The sequence below is a fragment of the Solea solea genome, chromosome 2 (genome assembly GCF_958295425.1).
Source record: "Solea solea chromosome 2, fSolSol10.1, whole genome shotgun sequence".
Classification (NCBI taxonomy): domain Eukaryota; kingdom Metazoa; phylum Chordata; class Actinopteri; order Pleuronectiformes; family Soleidae; genus Solea; species Solea solea.
Genome location: NC_081135.1, coordinates 1,247,616 through 1,275,514, shown reverse-complemented (window position 1 = coordinate 1,275,514; position 27,899 = coordinate 1,247,616). Strand labels below are relative to the sequence as shown.

General features: G+C 43.4%; 2 protein-coding genes across 3 annotated transcripts in view; one reads left to right on the top strand and one right to left on the bottom strand.

Annotated features, from left to right (window-relative positions):
* The window catches only part of LOC131451215 (ras-related protein ralB-B-like), a 130,313-nt gene extending 119,169 nt beyond the window's left edge, over positions 1-11,144 (bottom strand). For both annotated transcript variants that reach the window (XM_058622289.1, XM_058622290.1), the window contains exon 1: positions 11,007-11,144. The gene's annotated coding sequence lies outside the window, so the exon portion shown is untranslated. The remainder of the gene's footprint in view (positions 1-11,006) is intronic.
* Positions 1-21,972, top strand: part of LOC131451183 (zinc finger protein GLI2-like) — a 51,302-nt gene extending 29,330 nt beyond the window's left edge. Inside the window, exons 4-14 of the mRNA XM_058622284.1 lie at positions 3,245-3,447; positions 5,578-5,760; positions 11,021-11,222; positions 11,449-11,635; positions 11,729-11,839; positions 14,159-14,299; positions 16,066-16,215; positions 16,998-17,162; positions 17,640-17,918; positions 19,362-19,710; positions 19,828-21,972. Of these exons, the coding sequence (XP_058478267.1) occupies positions 3,245-3,447; positions 5,578-5,760; positions 11,021-11,222; positions 11,449-11,635; positions 11,729-11,839; positions 14,159-14,299; positions 16,066-16,215; positions 16,998-17,162; positions 17,640-17,918; positions 19,362-19,710; positions 19,828-21,854 (3,997 nt within the window). The 3' untranslated portion in view covers positions 21,855-21,972. The remainder of the gene's footprint in view (positions 1-3,244; positions 3,448-5,577; positions 5,761-11,020; positions 11,223-11,448; positions 11,636-11,728; positions 11,840-14,158; positions 14,300-16,065; positions 16,216-16,997; positions 17,163-17,639; positions 17,919-19,361; positions 19,711-19,827) is intronic.
* Positions 21,973-27,899: the final 5,927 nt, after the last annotated feature.

Genomic DNA, 27,899 nt, shown 5'->3' with positions numbered 1-27,899 from the left:
TGGGATAGTGTGGGGCGGGGGAGCCTGTCCGCGGACTCGGCCACCTTGATTAATGTGATTTGATCTTGACAGTGGACCCCTAATTCATCAAGACCTTGATCTGGCTGTCGCTCCCCACTGCCTGTGCCAAATTCACCTAATTACAGGAACATTGCGCAGCAAATTAAGTGCGGTGTCATTTGTCGCCTGGTGCAGCACTTTATTATCCGCGCGTGGCAGCGTGTCAGAGGTCCGCTCGTTGATTGTCTAACATGACATCTCCACGCCGTCCTCTTTATCATTGTTTGCATATACCGTAATGAGAGGGCTGGTTATTTTGTCAAGCCTGTCATAAAAACCAGCCGAGGGGAAGCCTCTTTTTTCTTCCTTCTTCCTCCACCGTTTTTTCTTTCCTCGCCGCCACCGCCGCCGTGACAGTGAGGCGAGGAAGTTTCAGGAAGAGGAACAACTTCCTCCCCACTGTGATGCCGCAGAGACAGGATAATACACTCATCATCTGCTGTTTACTCTGTGGCTTTATTACATTCTTCAATGTACAGTTTTACTCCAGTTGAAGAAACAGGAGGGGAACTTTGTTGTCTTCTTTCCATTAAAGTTCAAGATTAAACGTAAAACTGTGGGGTTTTGAAGCAACAAGGACTCCTCTAAGTGTGTCATATACTGTAAATAATCATAATAAGGAATAAAAACACTCAGGAGTTCAAATTCCAATGTTTTCAGGTGTAGGATGAGTAGAAACAGGAGTAGAAACATTCTGCTCTCTATGGGAGTTTGTTACTTGGTAATAACTTCATGTTTTTGACAAATGTATTGTTGTCGCTTAGTAGTTTAAGGTTTTGTTAAATCCTTAAGACAACAAAGATCATAGCACAGGGTCTTCCTTATTCAGCTGCATGTACAGATTAAAGATTGATGTAGGACTACAGACAGCTTTAGAATCTCATCTCCCTGCAGTGAAGTTCAAAAACAGTCGTGAAACACCTCGTCTAACATAAGTGACGTTCGTTCCTCAGTTAACTTAATGTTCTAAACCATTTATTTTCACTGATATCCATAGCAACACTATTTGCTTTTCACAACCACGTACATGAGGAAACGAGGGAACAATCAGCAAATTAACTATTGTCTGCTGCCTGAAAGACTTCTTGCAAATGTCTCTTTTTTTTAAGCATCACAAGCAGACGATGTCCCTACTTTGTACTGGTGAAAAATTAAGCCTAAAATACTCATTATTATTGGAGATAAGGCAAAAACAAACCAGGAGGATATAGTAGTAGAAGAGGATTATTGCACTTTTACTTGTTCCAATTTCTATTATTTTAGACACAAATGAATATGCTGCAAGAAACCCAAAGAAAAGTCTGAGTTGAATAAATGTGTCATCTAATCAAAGAAGCCCAGAACAAAGACCTCTTACTTTATAAAGGTCATATTAACTTAACTAGTACTTTTTTTTTTTTTTTTTAAGAAAAGCTGACATTTAAAAAAAAAAAAAGGAATGTAATATATTTAATTACTGATCACTGTTTCAGTAAAAGTTGTGTGTTTGGACGTTCCTTTACATGTGAAGGGAGTTTCTTTTTGTTTGTGCTGCTGCTCGAGTGTGAGTGTGTGTGTGTGTGTGTGTGTGTGCGTGTATGAATATGTGTGCGTTTGTGTGTGTGTGTGCTGCGAGACTCTTCCCGCAGACACCGGAGATGAATTACAGTGTGACAGTGAGTCTCGTCTCCGGTGTCGGGGGCTCAGGGAGCGCTCTGATTTAGATAAATCACACCGTCCAGCGAGCGGCTGAATAAACTCCCACTGTAGGTTTATGAGTCTGCTGCGTGAAGCGGACGCGCCTCAAACTTAACAGGCAACCCCCGAACGCCTCATGTGGAGGAGGAAATGACCTACATACAAACAAACAGATTGCGGCGCTGCAAATCACGGCCTCCTCAAAAAGTCATTTCATCATCCAGTTTCCTGTCCTCGACGACAGATTGAGACTTATCAAAGCTTTTGTCAAAACTCTTTAAAATTAGGCTATTTATGTAAATTGAAATAATCTATATAATTCTAAAATAATAATAAGTCTGTGATATAAGAACGTGTTCATGTCTTTATCTCACTGTTAGACCGACTTTTCCAACAGGAAACTCAACTTTGCAAACCGCTCACTCTCCCACAGCAGCAAGGGGGCGCTCACAGTGCACAACCACACTTAGCACACTTGTGTTGACTCATTTCTACTCCACTCTATTACATGAGGCGCTGATGGTCATGGTCATGACCTTCTCACTTTAATGAGCTGTGAGGACGACGCAGTAACGTGAGAAAAAATAACTTCCTGACTTCAGACAATAAGAGTGACAGCTCCCTCCTGTTCCAGCCCACTGCCCGGCGCCGCACTGCGATACGCTCCGTGGGTCGGTTATTGTGTTCGCTCAGCCACCACGCAAACGCAGAGACAAACTCACACAGATCCCAGACACCTTCCGCCTCTGACTTAGTGAATATTACATGACTCAGCACGATCACTTCAGGCAGGTTCTTCACGAGGTTCAGACGCTGGTAAACACATCAGCTCGACCTGCAGCCTGAACTTCAATTATTAAAAGTGACTGTTGTTTCAGGTGGAAAACGTCGTCTTCACCTTCTGCACCGAGAAAAAAAGAAAAATGAGAGGCCATCATGTGATGTGATGAAATCAAACAATCTGGCAGCGTTTTCTCAAGAAGAAGATTTGTGAGATCTACACAAAGATCTGCTGATTACAACTGATACAATATTTATAATGTCTTTTCTTACTCTAAATGGAAGTCTCATTGTAACACAATCATACTGATGTATGATGTCTTTGATCCGTCTCATCTTTGGTCTCCTTTCTAAAGTCGACAAGCGACACCGGTGATCCCCCGCGGCTACAGGGCTTCCTTTGCTCTGCGTCTCCTCGTTTGCGTGACCCCGTTCTCACCTCGTCCTCTGATCAAAAGATCCCCACACAGAAGCTCGAGACGTGAGCTCACACTCGACGCCGCCTGTGTCCGCGGCTACGAGGATCGGGTTTTTGCAGACAGATTACTCAAAGTGCTCGAGTGAGGCGTTTATCGAGAGCGACAGCGCCTCAGGTGGTCGTGGCAGATCAGTCCAGTGTCATCAACAAACGTGGATTAACACGCAGCTGAAAATAGTCCCCAACAAATGTTTTACTGTTTTTTTAACCACATAACTCACGTTTCACCTTCTTCTTCTTCTCCTGCAGTCCTGCGGGTTTGACTGGCAGCCCCGTCATCTCCGACATCTCCCTGATCCGCCTTTCGCCTGCTGCCGTGCCGACGGGCGACTCTCCGTTCAGCCCGCCTCACCCGTATGTCAACCCTCACATGGAGCACTACCTGCGCTCAGTGCACGGCAGCCCCACGCTGTCCATGATCTCTGCAGCCAGAGGACTCAGCCCCGCCGACCGTAAGTCCACCACCGGCCATTTCTGACCCACACATTTAGATGCAAAATTAGTACAAAGAAAAGTACCAACAAAATATTCCTCTTTTTAAGTCCCTTAAATTATTATGAAATCACTCAGATTTACACTGGAATCCACTGAAGTAGTTTATTATTTCAACATCCTTGATAGTATAATTATAATTAAGTAAATCAGAAAAGTTGCTTTATGATTAAAAGCGAAAAATCAATCATCATTTCATAATAATTTTATGATTTGAGTTTATCTTTAAGACCCAATCCGATCGTTATGTTTCAACTATTCTGACCTGAAATAAGGTTTGAAAAAGGTGGGAAAACAAGTGTGGTTGATGCTCTAACCTCAGTGGTTCCTGAGTCGTTTGAAAGATCTTCTCATTTGTAGAAGCTCAAGACAAAATAGTTAATATTTTATCTTTTTAAATCCCTTTAATCATTGTGTAACCTCTCAGATTTATAGTATTGGAATCAATCAAATGTGGATTCAAAGGGAAAACATCTCTTTGATGCACAAACTACAAAGTTGTGGCTCAGTTCTGGTTTTAATTTTAAAATTTGAGCTGGAAAAACATCCAATTTAACGTTTGATCATTTTCGATTTTGTATTTCTTGTTTTATTTGTTTCAAATGGTAAAAACTTGTAGAAATGTATTATGGGAAAAGGTCTTGCAGCAGATGAAGTCTGTGGTTTTAAGACGTCCAGGAGGGAGTTGAATGAAGTGGTTGCCGTCACATGACTCGACCTCTCCGTGGAAAAACCTTGACCTCCCAGGTGCTTCAATACCGAGAAGAGATCCTTTAAAAGAATCGGTGGAAATTGATAAAAGGGAGAGAAAAAAATACAAATGTACCAGGACGTGATGACAACTCTTTCTCCAGCGGTGAATTACAATAACAGATTGGAGCGCCGCAGTGGGACCTGGCATAAATCTTCTTTTACAGTCTGTCAGTGGTAATGTGGCGATGCTTTTAAGCTCAAATCAGTGACCGCGCTCCAGATCTGGCCGTGATAACGCTGTGTGAAAGGAGAAAGGACGGGGAGGACCGGGGAGCGCAAATGGCTCGTTGAAAGACGAGCACTCCGGTTCAGAGATGGAGGTCGTGGGGTTTTATGTGTTCCAGGTGACCCTGAAGACAGGACGCCATCCCACCATCAGCTCAGGTCGTTTTTGTAGCAGCACAGAGCTGAAACTTCTTCAAGGGTTTTTAAAGGTGGAAATATGATCCTGTAAGAAAGACGTCAGGGCCATGAAGTCAGTGCAAGAGCGGCGTATGTTTTGTTTAACATCCACAGCCCTAATGTCGTCTGAAACATCACTGAGAGCACGAGGAAAGGAAGAGGGGGGAGAAGCATGTTTGTTCTGCATCCTCAAGAAAGAAGTGAAGGTGAACTGGAGGCTCATTAGCTGACGTATGAAGATATGATCGTTTTTCAACGGTTTGGTGCCAGTCCTTGATGTTAGAGAATTATTTGCACTCCAGAAGTTTCTGAGAGGCTCTGTGTGAGAACAGAAAAGCTGTGTGTCATACTTTCCAGAAGGTTTTCTGCTAGGTATTTAGGGTTGAGTACCATTAACTTTGAAATCGATTACCATCACCAGCACCAGAATAAATGCATCTTATATGAACGGCATCAGACTCACGTCAGGTCAGACAGAAAAATCTAAAGCCTGTCAGGTTTGAGTCGAACTTTATTTGTTCGAGAAGCTCATGCTCGACAAAATGACCCAGCCTGGCCTTGGGAATTTCTGTGCAGCTTCGTGTTGCCATGGTTTCCAGACACTCTTGTCACTTCACATAACCTGATTCAATAAACCCCAACTCTAAAATGAGTCAGGCCCATTAAAAGTACAGATTATGCTAACACCAGGCCCTGCCCCTCACCTGCATGCATTTTGACCCATTGATGCCGTGGTATTTGGGGGAAAACACAGGCCATTGCACATCACTGGCCCCTCCCCCCACCAGCCCCTCAGTCCATTCAAAGATTTTCCACGGTGTGAGGTGGGACACAGCAGGGATTCACCCCCCCAGTCCCTTTAATTATTCCCGGCTTGCGTCCTTCTAACCTTCCTAAATTCCTTCTCTCCTTCCTTCCTTCCTTCCTTGTTCCAGTGGCCCACGAGCATTTAAAAGACCGTGGTCTGTTCGGACTTCCTCCTCCTCCGCCTGGAGCCAGTCCGGCCGAGTATTACCACCTGATGGCGAGTCACCGCAGCCCTTACGGCGAGCTGCTCATGCAAGGGGGCGGGGCCACGGCGGGGGCCCACCTGTCCGACTACATCACCCCCATCGATGGTGAGTATTTGATCGATTTCTGTTAAAACTAAAACATTTGAAAGGTTTGAGGTCATTCTAGTTTCAAATTGAAATGGTTGATTAATGTCACAATAAAACATAGTTAAGTAAAGAAGGTCAGGGTAGTTTTCAGGGTAGTTTACCATGCAGATGCAGCAGTAAAGGACAGTTCCATCTTTTTATTTTGCAGTGAACATGCCTTTAAACTCCGCCCTGCTTTGACACTGATTAAGGAGAATGAAATTCCTATCAGGGCGTCGGGTGCAGGTGGATGATGAAACAAAGATCACAGGAGGAGGTGTATAAATAAAAAAAGGCCTTGTATACATTTTTTATGTCAAACAACTTCAAACAGTCGAGGGCCTTCAGGTGCCGGCCGCTGCACCGTGCACTGTAATATTTCTCCCCGAGCCTCCGCCAGCACTTTTCCATAAACATGCAGGACTTATTGTGTCACTGTGACATTTCCAGTTCATGCCATCGCCGGGCAGACGAGGTTGCAGCAGGTATATTTAATGTAATGAATGCCTACTTTGATGTGGTGCTTTACTTCGCACCTTAAAAGGGAAGAGAGTGAGAGTGAGAGTGATGTAGGAGGGGAAGTGGTGATGATGAACACCAGAGAGAGTAACGTCATCAGTCTGAGAGTCTACAACACGGCACCATCTCTGTGTTTCCTGTTTGTATAAATCAACAACTCACAGATATTCCTGGATGTTTGGCTGCAAGCGTACAGAACATTACTCTTCCCTCTGTCATCCAGCAGCAGCAGCAGCAGCAGCAGCAGCAGCAGCAGCAGCAGCAGCCAGTTCTATCGTCAGAGTTACTCGTCTCTTTCCGGCCTGAATAAAACGTTTGTTTAAGACAAACATAAAACTTAATCCACTGCTCTGCTCGTCCTCATCAGGATTCTTTTGGGACTTGCCATATTAGTGGGAACTCATCATCTATACTTGGCATCAGAGTAACGATAATTACATCTAACGAGTGAGGACAATGACTTACTGCTATATCAATATTTGTCCAACGGTAAATCAAAATGAGCCCTGAACGGCGAGCATGTTGGAGCAGCATTCAGTCAGGGTTAAATCCTCTCCAGCAGCTTCAGCACACACAGCTTAGCTCTTGTGAATGAACCCGCTGTGTTATGGTGTCAGAGGCCAAACTGGTGCAGCTGAGAGCGACGGCCGGCTGCCAACAGTGTGAACTAGAACTGTCACAGCCTCCATTTCCAGCCGCACCAAAACACTGTGCAGGCGCCCGAAACAAACAAACACAGGGCATGGTTGGTTGCTTTGTGTCTGTCCAAAATGCCACTGTTGAGTTACTTACAGAGACTAAGTTTCACTCTTACACACAAGCTGAACAAAAGCAAGGAGAAAATGTAGAAAAAGATAAAGAGTCAAACACTAGAAAATATTCCCTGGTCAGTGAATCATCAGGTCAGGACTGACCACATCACAGTTCCTCCCATAGATGCTTAAGATTTAATTTCAGGGCTGCGACTAACGATTATTTTCATAATCGATTAATCTGGTGATTATTTTCTCGATTAATCGCGTAATCTCTTGGTCCATAAAATGTCAGAAAATGCCAATCAGTGTTTGTCAAACCTAGAAAGGACAACGTTCTCAAATGTCTTGTATTGTCCAAAAAACAAAAACTACTGTTTTATTGAGTTCTTTGTCATGTGGAGCAAAGAAATCAGAAAATATTCACATTTAAGAAGCTGAAAAATCTGAAAACTTGTTTTAATTCCTTAAAAACACTCAAACCGATTAATCAATTCTGAAAATAGTTGACGATTAATTTAGTAATTGATTTATAGAGTAGTTGTTTCAGCCCTAATTTAAGTAACTTTTATGACTATATTTTAAAGTTTTATATCTATCTGTTTGAAATATTTCCTCATAATGGTTAATTTATCTAAATCTGTACATGAATAAAACCTGGCAGGCCTTTATCTACAGTAAATTATCTATTTGTACTAAACCTCAGAAAATTGCTTTACATTTGCTCAAAACCCTAACCTAAGAGTTTTGTAACTGTCTTTAGTTTTTCTTTAACAGTAAATCAGTCGTAGTTTGTCAGTTACATACGTTGAACGTACCTGGGCCTGTGTGCATGTGACAGAGAGAGTGGTGGCGTGGCCCTTTAAAGGCCTTCAGCTGCAGAGAATCTGTGTTTGTAAAAAAGCAGCTGTGGCATCGTTTGAACCTGAAACCTTACAGAGACACACACACACTGTCCAGATCACACGCACACCGTCTTCCACCTCCCAGTGGCGGCTGCTGCTATAAATTACAATGGTGGGGGGGGGGGGGAGGATGAGGATAGGGGGATGAGGGTGGGGAGGACTGAGGCTTTTCCATTGGTCCATTTATCAGGGGAAGTGGCACATTAATAAACACGTCTCCCTCGAGGTGAGAGGAAGTAACGGAGATGAATACGACTGCCAGACGAGGACGGCTTCATCCAATCATCAAATAAAAAAAACACACACATCTGATCATTTACATATGCCCCGCCCCCCCCTCCTCCACCACCACCATCAACCTGAGCTACCTCTCACCTTCAGCTGGTTAAACGTAAAAATTAGCGTCCCATGACAAAAATCCCCTGAGCTGAGACGTCGCAATGATGTTTTTCTCTTCTGTGGGTTTTTTTCTATCATCATTCAAATTCCATATGGACTGGGATAAAGACACCCCCCTCCCCGCCCCCCAGCCTAAGTCCCTCAGCAGCAGTTTGTAAAGAGATAACACATGTTAGAGATTTGTACTGAAGACACAGTCAGAAACAAGCTTCCAGAAGAAGAAGAAGGTCATAATGCCAACTGTCGTTAAACACCAGTGAGAGAAAAAGAAGAATGAGACAAACAAACAAAGCAGAATTAAATCAGTCCAACTGCTCGAGAAGATCAATGTCAGACCTGAGAGTCTGCCACAGGAAGTGAGGGTTTGATCCACGCCAGATGTGCCCGCCATGTCTTAAGTTCAGGTTATAGTTCAGGTTTTTGAAGGGACTGTGCTGTGAGCGCCCCCTGTGTCTAGAACCAGCTCTCTCTCACTGCAATAAAGTATTTAATGTCACCTCTTGTTGGTCAATAATAAGAGTGTCTTAATTTTAAACCTTTTTTTAGGAGAGAAGGGAACAGTATTTCCATGAAAATACGTATTTTGTGGAAAGATTAAAAACAAAAATAGCAGCAGGAAAATGTCAGCACCTCTGTTGATACCTGGTGATAAATGCAGATCCTGATCTCACCTGAAACTCTCTCTACACTCAGTCCAAACAAATGATTCCTGAGATCTAAACGGTCACTCCTCCTCACCGCTCCGTCCTCCTCCTCCTATCAGCCCCGTGCTATTTCAGGATCAGGGACGTTAAACCGTCGAGGACTCCGTCCGGGACCTTACGTGATTGATGCCACAGCGGCCTGCCGGCGACACGCGAACCCCACGGACACAGAACAACCCTATCAATAAGTTCTCAAGATGGATTCACAGTGAATACAGTTAACAATTTATCCAGCGTGATGGAAACAGAGCCTGGCAGACGATGTTATTAAACACACGGGGTGTCACAGAAGCGTGTTTCAGCGAGCGAGCGGCCTGCAGCAGCTGTCCCACTGACACACATTTACACACCAGGAAGAATGAGGTGTTTCTAAGTGAGGCCTGAAAACCTCAATTTATTTTAATCACTTAAAAGACACAGTCCTCCTGTGTAGTTAATGTAATGAAATCTGCTTCTATTAGTCAACAATTAGTGTCAGAAATATTCAAGAGATGTATTAAAGTGAGGATAAATAGCTTAACTTCACATACACACCAGAAAGATTACAGAAAACAGACTTTTTTAAAGATATTATGGTATTTTTATGTCCCACCCACCATTAAATGTCAAGTTAGATTGGGGCCTGGTCTGCATTTCCCAAATAACTGCACAGACACTTGTAAATTGTGTGATTTTTAACCTGCATTTTAGAGAATATACAAGTGGGAAAAAACAAATAATTCAAAATTTTCCTTACCGTCCCTTAAATTAACATCATCCTTGTACATGTGCCCTTGAGCAAGACAATGCTCTAACCCCCCTGCTGCAGCCGCTCATCAGTAGTTTTTATAAATCCCTGTGTAAAGTATCTGTGTGGAAACCAGCGGAGCTGCGAGCGGCCGACATCTGCCCACATGTGGCGACCCCATTAAGACTCAGACACAACTAAATCAATCTCCCCGCAATAATTCCCCCGTAATTACTTCAGATAAACATCAGCCGCTCCGGGTTGTACTTCACCATGTTAAATGAGGGCAATTTACTGAGAATTGATTTCAGCGGCGAGGAAATGTATGCAGAGCGATGTGATCGATCCTCGGCTCTGAGATGTAAATTTAAAGCCGTGTACGAGCGGTAGAATTATACCACCGAAAGCCTCCAAACTCCCTGTGTTTCAAGTCATTTCTTATCAATTATTTATTAGAGAAAACATTAGTACAAGTAAGTTTTTCCACTAAGACATGTGTTGTTTTGTTCTAGTGAACTGTAGAAGCTTCCTAGGATTCATTTACAACCCGTCTCATTACAAAGTGCTGCAAATATTGACTGTTTAGTGCTGTATTAATTTGACATGTTTTGTTTTCATTAATTAGTTGTAGTTACTATGTAATCAAAGGAAGATATAATATAATACAAAAGTACCATTGTAATATATGATATATTAATGACAATGTTTTCACTGATGTGAAATTAACCAAAACAAAGAAGTGTCCTCCTTCACGCTGTCCACCATGTTGCTATGGTAGCCCAGAGTGGACAAACCAAACGGAGGCTCCAGAGACTGTTGTAAATGTAGATACATGTATATTTAACACTGCAACTCTCCCACACCAAAGTCCAAAGAGAAAATCAAGTGATCTTAGCTCACGGTGGACACAGGAGCTGCTGGTCTACTGCTGCCTCCTGTGGTTAGTTTGTGTCACTGAGTTAAATCTGAATGAAGGATTTCAAACACAGATACACAAAATAAGACCTCTGAAATTAGTGATGGAGGCAGCAGTGGATCAACAACTCCTGTGTGCTGTGACGTTAAATCGATGATTTTCTCTATGGGGTTTGGTGTGGGAGAGTGAGTGGTTTACAAACTTCACTTTCCTGCTGGAAAAGTCTGTCTCATAGTGACACGTGAACATGTTCTTACGGTACTGTAGACTCAGTTTTAGAGTGTGATGCATTCAATGACCCACCTGTGTGTCCACAGTGTCTCGGTTCTCCAGTCCCAGACTGACGCCCCGGCTGAGCAGGAAACGGGCTCTGTCCATCTCGCCGCTGTCCGACGCCAGCATCGACCTCCAGACGATGATCCGCACCTCGCCCAACTCGTTGGTAGCTTACATCAACAACTCTCGCTCCAGCTCCGCAGCCAGCAGCTCGTACGGACACCTGTCGGTCGGAGGACTCAGGTAAATGCAGTGCAGTTTCCGTAATTATTGTCACCTAGTTCCTTCACTCCTGGCTTTGCTTCTTAATCCTCCATTACTTTCCTTATTCCGCACCTTAATACCTTTCCTCACTACATCCTCGTTTTCTTTCCTTAGCTGCCTCCTCGTTTTATCCCAACTCTGTGAAACACCAATTTAAATTATCTTTGTGACATTATTTTTTCCCCCTTTTCACCTCCTTCTCCAGCCCGTCCTTCCCCTTCCCTCACCCCATCAACCCCATGGCGTACCAGCAGCTATTCTCACAGCAGCGGGGCCTCAGCGCCTTCGGTCACACACCGCCACTCATCCAGGCTCCGCCCACGGCCTTCTCGAGCCGCCAGCCGAGCCTCGGCCTCTCATCCCTGACCTCCAACAGCGACCTAACACCAAAGGTGAACACAAGGAAGCTCATAAGAGTCTAGTTCCACCAAATATTTGTAGTGTTCATTAAGAGTATAAATGCTCTTTTCTTCTTCTGTCCTCAGAACCTGAGCAGTGACTCGGTCGTCAGCAGCACAGTTGACCCCATGATCACCAAACGGTCAAAGGTCAAAAGTGAAGTAGATGGACTCAGGCCTTTATCACCGTGTTCACCGGTAAGAGAAATACAAATCCAATAATAGGGTTTTTTGGAAGCAAGACATTTGAGTTTTTCTGGAAGAGGGAATATTTAAAATAAAAACTTACTCCTAAGGAACCTTTCAAAAGGTTCCTTAGGAGTTTAACATTAGGTACTTTTTGTTCGGGAAAAATTAAATATGCAAAGTATTTGTAGAGACAGAAATCGTTTGTAGTTTTGGTTAATGATAATGTAATATTTCAGGAAGTAAGGATGTTTCTTAAAAATGAGGACCTTTTAAAAGAGTCAGGACATTTCTTAAAAAGTCAGACGTCACTGAACGCGACAACTTTTAGATGGGAAACAACATTTTCTGCATTATTTCTGCATTATCTGAGAAAGAAAACTAAAAATTATAGTCAGAGCATTTTTGTAACATTAGGACCTTATTTGAATTGCAAATGGGAAACTTTTTGATAATGAAGGCATGTCGTAAAAATTTGGAAGGCATCTGTGTTTGTGTGTTGTCGAGTGTGTGTCCTGCTGTACAATGTGTGTTTGTTGTTGAGTGTGTGTCCTGCTGTACGGTGTGTGTTTGTTGTTGAGTGTGTGTGTTGTTGAGTGTGTCCCCTGCTGTACGGTGTGGTGTGACTCTCGGCCCCAGGGAGCCTCAGCCTCCTCCTGACCCCCTTGTAAAATATGTCTCAGATAAAGAAAAACTCCACATGATAAGAGGTTTGCATCCATTTATTTGGTCGCTCCTGCTCCTCCCCCTTCGCTCCCTCCCTCCCTCACCTCCCCCCCCCCCCCCCCCCCTCTCTCTCTCTCTCTCTCGCTCTCCCTCGCCACTGTAAACTGTGCCAGAGCACTTCATTTTCATGAAATATTGGCCGGGCTTTATTGTCATCTGAGGAGCCTTTTTTCTCTCTCTTTTGACAAATTTGCGGCTGCTCTCCGATAGCGAGGCAGGTTTGGTTTTGATGCATGGGGACGGCGGTGTGCGCAGTCGTCTTGGGGCCACCAGAATTGATGAAGATAGTGTGCGTGGGGCAGAGACAAACATGCTGCAGTCAGCATGTTGTGTGTGTGTGTGTGTGTGTTTGTGTGCGTGCGCGTGTGTGTTTGTGTGCGCGTGCGTGTGTGTGTTTGTGTGCGCGTGCATGCGTGTGTGTGTGTGTGCGTGTGTGTGTTTGTGTGCGCGTGCGTGCGTGTGTGCGTGTGCGTGTGTGCATGTGTGTGTGCGTGGTTGAGCACAGGAAGCCGGGGTGGGACACATTGTGTGTCAGTTTCTGTCTCAAACCAACCGTCTTTGTTTCTGTCATCGTAAAGACAATTTGGGACTTTTCAGAAAGTGGAAACATTTCAGAAAGTGAATTAGGAACTTTAGAAAATTAAGTAATATTCTATGAAATCAAGACGGTACATTTGGAAAACTCTTGTGAAAATCAGAGGATTTCTCTAAAAGTTGGAATAACCTTTTAAAATGTGCTTTTTCACATTTGAAAAGTGTAATGTTTGGGTGAAGGACTATACAAGCCTCTGAAATTAGCTGAAAGTGAGGGCATTTTTGAAAAGTTTGAAAAGGTGGAATAAGATTTAAGAAATTTACAGAGCACATTTTTAAATGTGCACAGCCATTTTTTTTAAAGTAAGCGTACAAGTTTTTGGGAAATGGAAGTTTTTAGAAGAATAATACACATATACATATATACACACATTCATATATGTTAGGATTTTCTTTCTTGGAAAACCTTGAAAAGTTAAAATAAGACTTTAGAAAGGTAGAAACAACTTTTTGGAAACTAAGAGACTTTTGGGGAAACCTTTTCTTCCTATTTTTTATTTATAGATGAGATGTAAAACTGTTGCCACCTGAGGAGTGCTCCCCCTGCAGTCTGACCTCTCATCATCCAAAAACCAGAGTTCACATTGTGGTTTATGTGCTTTTGGTTCGTCTAAATTCACGCCGTCTAATGACAAGCATGAGGCCGGAGCTGTAAACTCCAGTCACGTGTGTGTATTTGTGGTGGAAGTTGTCAAAACAAACTCGGTCCCATCCTCTAACTGTGGCGGAGGCGTGATGGAGTGTGTATGCACTGCAATCTGTAATTTAGTGTCTCTGGTGTTCACAGGAGGTAAAACACACGAACAAACAGCTGACGATGATTCCTAACAGCTGGATCTGAGCCTGTAAACTCTTCCACATGTGCTCAGAACAAACACGTCCTGCGAGGATGAGAACTTTATGCAAATCAGAAGCAAAAAAAAAAAGGAAAATTAATGGGACAAATTAAGTTAACTGTCAGGGTTTTTGATCTGTGTAACGTATGCTCCCTCTCTCTCTCTCTCTCCACAGAACCACCACGGCAGCTTGTTGGACCTGAAGGACGACGTGGACCGGGACGAGTGCAAACAGGAGCCCGAGGCCGTTTACGAAACCAACTGCCACTGGGAAGGCTGCAGCAAAGAGTATGACACGCAGGACCAGCTGGTGCATGTAAGCAGAATCAAAACAGCCTTTTTACTAACGCAAAAAAAACAAAAACACATACGGTCATCTGGGGGAATTACAGAAAATAATCTGTGTCCAACTGGCCACAATGGAAAACTGTCCATGCCTGGACAGTTTTTAAAACAAGATTATTCATGGTATTTAGTGGTTTAGGTGTCTGATCACATGAGGGTTTGTACTTGATATTAGGATAAGACTAAGGAGACAACCTCTATAATTCTCTGCTTACATTCAACTCTTGCAGATACATGTTTTGAGGTAAGCCAGTCTGTTTTAGGCTTTATGATCGGACCTCACAACCATCATTAGTTTGCTTTTTTTCCCTCTCATCGCAACAAGCAGAGTCTTGGTTAAAAGGTTCTCAAGAATTCCTGGCTTCCACTGGAGCACAGAGAGAAAAGAAGGAGCAGGGCAAGGGGGGGATTAGCGAGGGTCTGTGGGGATCAGGTTTTGGAGGGGGCCTGCTGTCCATCATTCATTAAACTCTGATTCTTCTTTCCATCTGAAGAAAAGTTCACGTCAAGCATTGTGTGGCCGCCGCTTCACCTCTGCCAGTGTTTACAGTCTTCTTAAGCAGCTATGTGTGGCATTTGTAAACAACGGCGTTTCATCGTCGACGTACTTCTGATGCTTTGAAGTGATTCCTGTAAACAAGCGAGGCTGCGGTCGAGATAATTGTGAGCAGTGTTGTTGCAGCGCTATTGTTTTCTACAAATTAAAGCCACGTTTCCCATAAACTCCATCACTTCCTGGCAGAACACCGCTGCTTTTTTCCCCTCATAGATTTAAATAAACATCTACAGGAACAGTGCCATCTCGTTTTTCTCTCTGTACGGTGATTTCTTTAAGTGGTTGTAAAGACAGACCCATGCTACTCGTTTCCCTCCATTTCCAGAATTTATGCCAAAATAAGCTAAAAAAACAAGTCAAGTCCAGCTTCATTTGTATTAAATATGAGATTATCCAAGCTGGAAAAGAAAGCTGCTCAACATATTTAAATAAAAAAATGAATTCTGGACACTGACAAGAACACATTTTTGAGAGATGTAATATTTTGCACCAAAAAAAACACCACAAAGAAGAAAATGTGCTGGGTGATTATGTTAAGCTACTTATGTTATCCTGTTATATTGTTAGAATTTAGCATTTTAGAATTTCTATATTGCTAAATTTTTATTAAATTTATGCATTTGTGAGTGATTATTTGTTAATCATTATGCTTTGCACAAACGGTCCGGCATAAATAAAGCCTGATTTGATTTGAAAATTGTGATATTCAGCTTTTAAAAACTGTATTTTCATAATAGTTACGGCAAGTTAATTTACTGTACATCCCAACATTCCTTTATATGTATGAGGAAAAAAAAGATAGCACCAGTATCACAAAAGAAAAGTGTATGTAGATGGTTCTGGTTAGATCTAAAACAAATATTCTGATTGTACTGGCAGATTTTATTACTATAAGACAATAACACTTTCAGAAAAACTAATTAAAAGTGATATTTTTTACTTTGTGGGAGACTTTTTTTGATTTCCCTCTCTTCATTTGGGCGATGTAAAGAAAATCCGCCGGCCTAATTAGTCGGACTGTAACGCTTTCCTCTGCTGCAGCCGCTCCTCTGAGATTTCCTCTGATAAGATGGATCTCTACAGAAAAATCCAGCTGAGAGCAACATGAGAGCCTCTTAGTGGACAACTCTCCCCACAAACACACTCATTTCTCTCTGCACGTGTGTGTGTGTGTCCCACAGCACATCAATAATGACCACATCCATGGAGAGAAGAAGGAGTTTGTGTGCCGCTGGGAGGAGTGTTCGCGGGAGCAGAAGCCCTTCAAAGCTCAGTACATGCTGGTGGTTCACATGCGCCGGCACACGGGAGAGAAACCACACAAGTGCACGGTGGGTAACGGATGGCCTTGCCGCCCCTGCGGGCCCCGCAGCAGGCTCCTGGGAGGCCGGCAGTTCACACTCTCTAAACACTGCATGCGTTTGTGTACAACCATACACAAAATAGTGTAGATAAAACATACAAAGACACACATAGACACATCCTTGAGGATTTATTTCTTCTCTAACTCATGCAAAGGCAAGAAATTTGGACATATAGTTCACAATTAAACCCTTCAAAGGGTTAAAAGTATATGTATTTCATTGAATTCTATTATCAAATCAAAATTGTAGTACTTAATTACTTAATTAAGTACTTAATTGAAAAAGTAGTAGATTTACTGTTTTTGTTCATAAAGTTTAGAGTGAAATAAGCACATGACATTAACAAAATGTAGTTAACTGTGACAAACTCTTTGAAATGAAGGACATTTATGTTTATAAGATTTGCTTTACTGGACTTGGTTAACAAAAAAAATGAAAACCATCAGTTTGAATTCACCTGCTGTGAGTTAAGTTTGCACGTCACAAACACACCACACATTAGAAACTCTTTGAAAACAAACTGGTTCATCTCAAGGGGTTTACCCTCATAAATAAATGTGTTGTAAACTTTTGCTTGTGATACAGTGTATCAGCTCACAACCTGGCAGCATGACAATGGAGTCAAACTTTCTGTAAAACGTCCTGTTCACACATCTCAGACCAGACTTATTTTTATGTAGACACCGTTCTTCAAATGCTTCTTCAAAAACAGACCAATATTTTCTGTTTTCTCTTCTGATCCTCTGCAGTTCGAGGGCTGCTCTAAGGCCTACTCCCGGCTGGAGAATCTAAAAACCCATCTGCGATCACACACTGGCGAGAAACCATACGTCTGTGAACATGAAGGATGCAACAAAGCCTTCTCCAACGCCTCAGACCGAGCCAAACACCAGAACCGGACCCACTCCAATGAGGTATAAAGACACACAGACCTTCCTGAAACCTCACACAGACTCACACAGAGAAATTTTCCCCGGATGAAAAATGACAGAGCGACAGCAGTTCACCCTCGTCTGCAGTGAACGGTGGCCCAAATTTCCTTTACACAGATAATTAGACTTTATGTGGCCCTGCCTCTACACAGGTGTCGACCATAGTGTTAGTGTGTCGTTTCATTGCTCTCATGTGTGTGTCTGCTTAGACGCTCATGAGTAAATAATGAGGTGTAGACATAATGAGCACAGTGGCCCACAATACACCCCCCCCCCCGGCCCACAGAGGGGGACCACCTGCGGATGGCGAATGGAAAAATGAAACCTGGAAGCGTTTCAGAAACCTCACCGCTTATCCATCAGTGTGGGAATTCACCGCCACAGCGAGAACGAATGAAGACAGCCACGTTCTCACACCACACACCAACATTTACCATGACTGTCTCTTTTTACCTGCAGAAACCTTATGTGTGTAAGATCCCGGGCTGTACCAAGCGATACACTGACCCCAGCTCGCTCAGGAAGCACGTTAAAACGGTCCACGGTCCCGAAGCACACGTCACCAAGAAGCAGCGCAGCGACCTGCCGCCCAGGCCGCCGGCGCCCAGAGAGAACGGCGAGAATGAGACGGGGCCCAGAGAGAGAATGCAGAGAGAGGACAAAATAACAGACAACGGCTCCCCCAGAGGCATGGAAGACTACCTGCATGTCAAATCCATCAAGACGGAAAACTCAGTGGTAAGATTGGAAGCTTGATGAGGTTTACACTAACAGCTGGAACATAGGTCATCTCTGTCTCCTAACCTTGTCTTTTGCTTGACCGTCTTCATTTCTCTCCCTTTTCTGACTTCCCTCATGGACAGACGTTACTGAGGTGAGCTCACCTGTGGCTTATTATTCCTTCTTCCACCATTTTACAACATCTTTCCCTCATCAAAATCGTCAGTTTCACTCCAAATGAGGATGAAAACGAAGGAAGAGGGAAAAAAAGACATCAGAACTCTGAAGTCCTCTTTGTAGTTTCTGCATTCCGTGTCCACAGAGAGTTACGAATGTGTTCAGGGTCACATGTACTTGCCCAATTCATACTAAAATTATGAGCCACATCAGTCTGGCATACCATTCCACGATGTTGTTGTACCTGTAGAATGTGCAGTGGACATACATGGTCCATGTCGAGGACACAATGGTAACGTAATTATTGTGGCAAGGCAAACTTTTTGTTTTTTGTTTACCTATGGTACTTGCTCAAGTAAGACTTTGTTACATTGCAACCTTTTCATATTATTTGTGATATAAACAAGATTTGTTTGGTGGTGATAGTTTGTTACTCATACTGAAGAAACAGGGATCCACTGGCCAACATCTATCACAGAGACCCCAGAGACCATGTACGTCACTTTTCCTGTACGCAGGCAGTTTAAACCTACAGTGGAGACCAATCAAACAGCCGTCAGAGAGCCTGAACATGATAAAAGCCACTCCAGGATTAATATTCAAACACTGGGAATTGGCTCTGCTGCTCTGTGCAAACAGGGCTTGCTATCAAGCTGTGATCAAGACAGCTTTTTAGCGGTGAATATATTAGAGGGAGAGAGGAAAGTGAAGCTGGGCAGAGCGGATTCCAAAAGAATTCACACTGTAGCACCACTATTGTACTTAAAACACGAGAAATGCAGGGAGTAATACCAGAGTAACATACATTTACAAAATACACTTTGATGGCTATTGACAGAAAGTCTAACAAATACAAATCAAGAGTGCAAAGCAAAGCTTCACACTCACCTAAATGTTGACAAAGCCTCCGCCCTCAGAGTTGAGGTTTTTGGTGGAAGAAACGTGATCACATCTCGTGATGATTGGCCTGGCACTCTGGCTCGGGCTCAAGGAGTCTTTCATCCTGCCCATTTCAAATTCACAGACAGACTAAGGCAGTCTGTAATCTGTGCTGCACCCCCACCTCTTCACCCCATCCTCAAAAAACACACACTCATTATTTACAATTAAGCTGGGGGAGGATAAAAGACTGAGTGATTTACTGTTCTTCATGCCATGTTAACCACTGCTCCATTTTTGTTCTGTTAAAGAAACAAACTGTTGTTTTATCTGCTTTTCTCACACGATTTCATATTGTTCTCTTTCTTTCTTCCTTTTTCCATATTCTTATATTTCTCCTTTCAGATGTATCAGTCCAGCCCTGGCGGTCAGTCATCATGTAGCAGCGAACCATCACCACTTGGCAGTGCCACCAACAATGACAGTGGAGTAGAAATGGCGGGACACAGTGGGGGAAGCCTGGGGGACCTCAGCACCCTGGATGAGCTGCCCTTCGTGGAGTCCTTGAGCTTTGAAGATTCCACCGGCGGAGTCGCAGTGGTGGGTCTGCACTTTCGAAAGCAGCTTGGCACAAGCCAGCTCCTGGAGCATCTGAAGAAAGAGAGGCTGAAGACAGTGAGGGACTCGTGCCGGTGGACCAACAACCCAACACCCCTGGTCCTCGGCACCAAGCTCCCACCCATACCAGCAAGCGGTAAGATGTTTATGATGCTCGAATAATTTTTTTGGCCATTTTGGAGGCAGAAAGAAACCCACATGTTGAGTTGTTGCAGTTGTTGAGAAATCATTGTTATCATCTGTTCATTCACAGGGTCCCTCCTGGAGAGTCCAAGTCTGGGTGGTGGTCCGTTGTCCTTCCCTGGTTCAGGCTTGGGTAAGCTGAGCTCTGGTAAATCAACTCTGCTAGACAACCTCTCCGAGCGCCGTGACAGCACCTCCAGCACCCTGAGCTCAGTTTACACCCTCAGCCGCCGCTCCTCGGGCATCTCCCCCTGCTACTCCAGTCGGCGCTCAAGCCAATCGTCACAGTTTGGTGCCAACCGCCCCAGCAATCTCAGCTCCGCCGATTCTTATGACCCAATCTCTGCAGACATCTCACGACGCTCCAGTCAGACCAGTGGAGCAGGAGGTTTCAGATCAGGGGGACTACTAAGTCCCCTCAGCCTGACACCAGCCCAGCACTACCACCTCAAGGTCAAATACGCAGCTGCTACTGGTGGTGCACCACCCACACCTCTTCCATACATTGACCAAATGTATCAGAATACCCATATAGGCCCACACGGAGACCCTTCTACCAAGAAAGTCTTGCCTTCCAGGCAGTATAGCAGCTACAACACAAGGAGCTTGATGCCCCATGAAGTCCCGTCTAACATCCCCCGCCGAGCCAGTGACCCTGTGAGACGGGTGACAGCAGATTCTCTCAGCCACTCACAAATGCAGCGCTACAACAGCATAGGAGCGCTGTACGGAGGGCCGACCATGCAGCCCCACCCACCTTCTGCATCAGAAAGACAAAATTTATGCCAGCAAGGCTGTCTGCGACCAGATGGTCTCCACCACCACCCTTTTAATGTGCGACCACCCAAAATTACTGAAAATGTCACTATGGAGGCAATAACAGGTAACATACCTGAGGAAGAACCAAGGCTGCCTGATTTCAACACCAGTCAACATGAGTTCCAAGGAAACCCCAATATCCAGCAGCTGCCAGTGAGACGCAGGGCTGTCGTGAATTCCAACATCAACCTGCTGACTCCTAACGTGAGTCCAGGGCAACAACAGCAGCATTGTTCATCTTCACCACGGGACAATAGGACAGACTGCTCCAACTCTTTGGGACTAATGGATGTTGATGAGCAGAGTTCCAGGGTACCGGTCAGAGGGAACCTCACAGTCCTCCAGCAAAACCAGAACTTTGGATCCTTTTACAATTATCTTGGCTCCAACCAGCAGATGATTCAAAACCTGGTCAACACAGCACAGCAGAGCAAACTACGAAATTCCCAACCTGGACCAAACTGCTTCCAGCAGTCGTCAAATCTCAATGAAACTATAAGCTCTCCATGTCAGTTCAATGGAGGTGTCAGTTCATATGACAAGAACGGTAACACCTATCCAACTTGTAGCATTAACATTAGCATGCTAAGCCCCACCTGCAAACAGGAGCCAGTTGACATGTACTTCACTGATGCAGGATTTCAGCCCATGCAAGTAAAAATTGAGGACTGTGAGAGATCCATCATGATTTCTAATCAGCAGAATTGCAATATTACCTCCCAGAATTCTTTGAAAACTAACAATGAGAGCCACCTGCAGCCAAAGCCACCAACAAAGCCCAATTCTCTCAACAGGCACCATTCAGGGCCAAAGTTGATGGAGCAAACGAGATGCCAAAATAATGCTAACCCAGGACTTCACTGTGGCAACAACTCCAATGACAATGTCATGTTCTACGCAGGACAGATTCAAGTGTTTGAGCCAAACAGTAACTTAAACCATGATGTTTCTCCTGTTGCAAACGTGCCTCCTTTTGGAAATGACAAAGTGTCAGGTGACAACCAAGCATCCAAGACTGTAGACTGTGACGCAGAGCTGGAACAAGCACAGATAGACTTTGATAGCATGCTTGATGACGGCGATCACTCCAGCCTGATGTCAGGAACCTTGAGTCCAGGCCTGCTCCTGTCCCGGAGTTCCTCTCGCCTGACAACACCCAGGAACTCAGTTACATTGCCCTCGTTGCCAGCGGGGACAGGAAACATGGCCATAGGGGACATGGGTTCACTGCTGAGTGCTTTGGCAGAGGAGAGCAAGTTCTTCAACTTGATGTCTTAGCCACATGTCACAGAAACATCTTTGGATAGGACAGTATTTGCAGATGTCCATATGCACAATAAACATTCAACCACAGACTAAAAGTGAAGAGACAATGTGCCAAAAAAAAACCTCTGCAGTGTGGTTTTCTTGTACAGTCTCATTTGTTAATTATTTAAAATGGCAATTTTTCTATCTTTTTTAGAAGCCTTATCTTTGTTTTGTGTTTCTGCCTTGTTTGTAAAGAACAAAATTCAGTTGTACAGACCTGCAGTAAGATCAAGTGCCTCGCTCAGCCGAAATGTTGTTGTCATTAAGTCGTCTTTAAATTTCTACATTTAAAAGGGATAGTTCAGTTTTGTATTTTTTAGTGCGTGATTGGACTAAAAACCAGCCTGAGGTTTGCTCTCCATTTCACCTGGCTGTTTAATCTATGTCAGTTTAAGTCTATGATATCTTAAGAATATGTTCACATCTTTATCTCTCTGTAAGACAGACTTTTCATCACAGCAAACATCACATCCACACAAGTTTGCAAACCACTCACTCTCCCACACCAAAGCCCATAGAGAAAATCAGTGATTTTAGCATCACAGCACACAGGAGTTGTTGATCCACTGCTGCCTCCATCACTAAATTCAAATATATTATTTTGTGTTTGAAATTCTTTATATGAATTCACCTCAGTGACACAAAGCAGCATTTAGACCTGCTTAGCTAAAATCACAGATTTTTCTGCTGGAAAACTCTTTCTAATAACAAGATAAACAGTGAGCAAATTTTTAAGACATGACAGACTTAAGCTGACAAAGGTTTTCACTGACTAAGGGTCGTACCAAGTGGCTTAAATCTGTCACTGCTGGCAGATTTGTTTTCAAGGAGACAAAAAATTCTGAAATATCCCTCTTTAATATGTAATTGCCACAACATAATTGCCTGATACGCACATTATTTGGAATGTATCACCATGGCCCACTTGTTTGAGACGTTCCACACTGTAAATGACTTGAGCTCGGCTTCATTTGGTCACAGCGCTCACTTCTGCTGAAGGAGAAAACTGTTTAATCACAACCTTCTTCTCTCTCCATCAGCTCAGCATTTCAAGTTTACAGTCATTATCTGATGGCTGCTGAGATTAACTGTGACATCTCAGTGTCAGGCAGCAGAGGCATGATGTGTGACTGGAATTATGAACCCATGCACTGAGGAAAAAAAAAATATATGTAAAAAATCTTTAGTGCTCCTGCAGCCAGATCAGCTCTGGATTTTTCTTGTTTGTACATTGTTGCACCCTTTTTTGTCCTACTTAAATGTAAATATAATTTGTACATTTTCTAAAAAATAAATACACTATTGATTTTTTTTTATAGAAATATCATTTGCGTTGTCCCTTGTGTTTTTTTTTTAAAATTCAGATAGTTGACAACAACAGAGCCAGTTGAGAGAAAGTTATTCAAACTAAATAAACTGCACACACAATTTATCATTAACTACAAGAAGTTACATACATAATCTTCCACCTTGACAGTGAGGGGTGACTCACTGTTATTATGGGTGACACGTACGACACATGCCCCATGATAACAATAATACCTCGTAATGGGGATTCTGCGATAATTACAGAATTCATTGCTGTCAGCCGCCATCCTACTGTCAACTTCTGCTTACAGTACAAGTACCACCGCTAGGATTTATGAGGCTTGTGAGTCAAACTGACAAGAAATCTGTTTGGATCACTCACTCATATTCTACCACTTTATCCTCCACATGAGGGCCACAGGGGGCGCTGACAGGTCACCAGTCCATCACAGGACCAAATATGAAGACAAACAACAATTTTGTCTCACACTCATGGTCAATTTAAAGTGTCAAATGTACCTAATCCCCAAATCTGCATGTTTTTGGACTGTGGGAGGAAACTGGATGACACTCCATGCAGAAAGACTCTTGTTCCAAACGGGTCATGTGGAACACAGTATTTTTTATTTAAAATATTATTACAAATGAGGTTAAGGTGAACATGAAATATGCTCCATTTTCAATAAAAACTTGTTAGTAACTTGTATGATTATCCATCCATCATCTACCACTTCCACCGGAGGGTCGTGGGGGGTGCTGTGCCAATCTCAGCTGACATAGGGCGATAGGCAGGGTACACCCTGGACAGTTCCCCAGTCCATCGCAGGGCCTTGTACGATTAATCGCAGGCGTAAATGGAAGTGTGTTCTCTTTGTGTGGCTTCATCTCGGGAGAAAATATTATTATTCATCAGTCCGTCTCTTTATCCAGGAGGAGTGTTGATCGCTTCAATAATTCAACAACAAGACTTTTGTCTTTGAACCATTTGCCGACAACGCACTTTCTTCAAACCTTTCTTGTTCAATGTCAGACAAAAGTGCACACACACACACACACACACACACACGTTGTTATAGACGCTGTACGACCTCTCCGTTTCTGCCGCGCAGCTTTGAAATAACTTCCTCTGACCTCGTCCTACCTCGCTGGCTTGAGTAAGCTTGACATAATGTAAATCCTCACTCGGAAGCTGATGAAACAGGACGCTAACAGGAGGGGAAAAGACGAGACGGCGTGCGGAGCGGCCACTGCTGCGGCAGTTAGCCCGTGTGTACTTCAATATTAGCTGTGACAGAGCGGCCCAGAGGACGCCGCTGCTGAAACCACATAAAACACAGCGGCAGAGAGGAGGCGAGAGGTTCCGGGGGACGCAGCGCTGAGCGTTCGCCAGAGGAACAAATGATTTTAGCCTGTCAGGGAATTCAGCGGAGGACACGTTTGATCTGGAGTCTGTGATTGCTTTTGCCACTGGAATTCCTTATTCTGTCTGAGATGTGAAGTGGGAGAGAAAAATAGCCTCAGGCTGTGAAATTCAACCAGGCCCCAAACAAGAGGAGCAGATAAGATCACGCAGCGCCTGCACCGTCACTTACTGATGGAGAAAAGCGAGAGGGAAAGATGAAAGGTGGTTTCAGAGTGTTTATGGATTATGAATGTTATTATTCTAAGTTATAAATGAAGACATTTGAGTCATGAAAATGTGATCAGCTCAAATTGGAAGATTTTAAAGACACAGAATAATAATTTGCCATTTGAGGAGGAACTCACATTAATTCTTGTTGTTGTTTGACACTGAGGATTACACTCTTATTAGGTATTTAAGTCACACTGTTAGCAGGTATTTAATAAAGTGATAACAAGGAAGAAGAAGAGCAGGGGCTCGGGAGAAATATTTGGTTTTTTATAAACAGTTTTCTAAAAGGTCTAGTCGAGGAAACCTAGACTATCGATTCAAGGAAGTTTCTTCCAGGCCTAAAACATTTCTTCCTGAGTGCAGAACTAAATTTAGGATAAAACCATGATGATAATGATGATGATGCAGTGTCAGAGGTTAACATACCTTCTCCTGCAGATGTCTGTGAACCCCTCTCCTCATGTTTGCCTCTAGGAAAGCCAAAAAAAAAAGATTAATCAGAAATATCAGAAACCAGATCATAGTATCTGTGAAAATGTAAGATGTAAATCTATTATTCTGGTAAAGTCATAATGTAAAAGGTCTCCAATAAGCATTCTATGTTACCATGCTTCATGGTTTGTCATGGTTTGTGATTAAATATTTTTGAACAATAATAATCATATATAGTCTTTTTGTAGGACATTTTGGTCATGGAGACTTTTTAAAGAGGTTATAAGAGAGTAATGACTCGTCTGAGAGGCTCCTCCACTGATCACCTCAGGTTGGTGAAGGGTTTTACGACGTGGACTCGTGGTGAGGGCAGTAAACACAACCGTCTGCCGGGCGTTTAAAGACCACTGGAGGAATGTGTTTTACAGTGAGCGCCGCATTCTCCAGCGTCTCCCTGGGTTTAGAGATTCAAACCCTCAACACAGCGACACAAACACAAGGTCAACAGAGGTTTACAGAATCAGCCTTAATTCAAATACTTAACTTGTTAAATTTGACATTTTTCTTTGACGAGCACAACTTTATCGTGCTCATTGGCTGAGCAGCTAACCCCGCCCACTACTTTACTGGAGCCACATCATGGTCACATGTTTGGTATGAAACCGTGTTTTCTGTAAAGATAGTGAACACCTACTAGACAAAGGGAACGTTTTAACCTTAAATGTGCCTGATGCACGTGGAGGTGCTGACCACTTTAATTAGAATTCTTTTTTTTCAAAATGGTGTCCTCTGGACGACCCCGCCCACCTTGCTCTGTGAGGTCAGAATGCAAAGCCTCCACGACTGTAACGATCACCGTGATGATGTGATATGAAAAGTGACGAGTCGTCCGATCACAGCTGTGACAAACGTGCTCTGACGTGAAGGAGACTCTTCTTCTCGCTGCGACCTCTGTCGCCCTCTGCCTTCCTCCCTGTCCATGACACCACATCACATTAGCGCAGCTCGGCGGCATATTATTGCGTCGTTATTGCTCATGTGACAGTCTAACGGTCCCTCCTCCTGCTCCTGGTGTCAGTGCAGATGATGGATAGCGCTCGGCGCTCATTCATTTCTATTAGACTAATATTCAAATCCCCTCCAGAGTTCAGCCGCCGCCTCCCACCGCTGGATTTTAATTCATGAAGCAATTTCAGAGGTTTGTGGTCAAACTGGCAGCTGAGGAATATGTCAGTCTGAGTTTGTATCCGCACACATCAGGAAGAATTGAATCACACTGCGAAATGCACAAACAATACACCGACAAGACATTTTTGCTTGTTTTAAAATAAAAAACAGTCACAAAAGGATATCTTAAGAATATGTACACTGCTATATCTGCCTGCCAGACAGACGTTTCCAACAAGAAACTCAAGTTTATAAACAACTCACTCTCCCACACCAAAATCCACAGAGCTAATCAGTGATTTTAGCTCACTGGGACACAGGAGCTGCTGGTCTACTGCTGCCTCGTGTGGTCACTTTGTGTCACTGAGGTCAATCTGAACAAAGGATTTCATACCCTGAAGTGACAAAATAAGACCTTTTTAATTTACAATCTGTTGTTGTGTAGGTTTAGCTCATCTAGGATGCTCAGTTTGAATTATTTCAAAGTAGTTAAAACAGCTGGAGTGTGGAAATGTTCAGGTGTGCACAGCCATGTGACTCAATCAGCTGTTTAAGATTCATCAGGAGGATTCCTTGTATCTGTGTCTGTAGGATTTTGATCCACAGCTTCTCTCAGGTCCAGAGAAATAATGGATTTTTTTTTTTTCCACGGGTGGCCTCTGTGGGATTAATGTATTATTAAAGGTGCAGCTCCGCTCATTTCAATAGGGCCACCTCCGTGTCAGGAGCAAGCACTGGGGGCCATCATGTCAACGCCTGCTCAATATTAACTAAGACCTACTGAATAATCATCATCCTCAAAAACTGAGGTCACCACTGCCACAAAGTCCGGTATGGTCCTTTAAAGTGACATTCAGCACTCGACGGTGTGTTATTGGTGCCGCTGAAGGAGCAGAGAGCTGGCCAATCATTGGCGAGGCCTTCGGTGTCATGAACTAATACGACATACATATTCATGATATGTTCCCATGCAAAATAACAGCTGTTTTTCAACAACGTGCCATCTGTCTGAGGGACTCTGCCATATTAGCAGCTCATCACGGTGTGAAAAAAAACCAACAACAACAACTGTGTGGGTCATTATCCCACCAAAACACACACACACACACACCTGCCTGTGTGTTGTGCTCCTGCACTGGCAGAAGTTCAGGATCTTCTTGCTCAAGAACGTTTAGAGAGAAGAAGACAAGGAATCAAACCTGCAACCTTTGAGGTACAGGATTTACAACAGAAATTTCAGACTTTCTCAGTGTAAAAGGAACTGTACTTCACTAGACTAGACTAGACTAGACTAGACTTGTGTTTAGGGCTGAAACAATTACTCGATTAATCAATTATTAATTAATTATTAAATGAATCGTCAACTACTTTGAGTGTCTTTAAGGAATTAAAACAAGTTTTATGATTTTTTTTAGCTTCTTAAATGTGAATATTTTCTGGTTTCTTTGCTCCATAGCACAAAGAAATCATTAAAA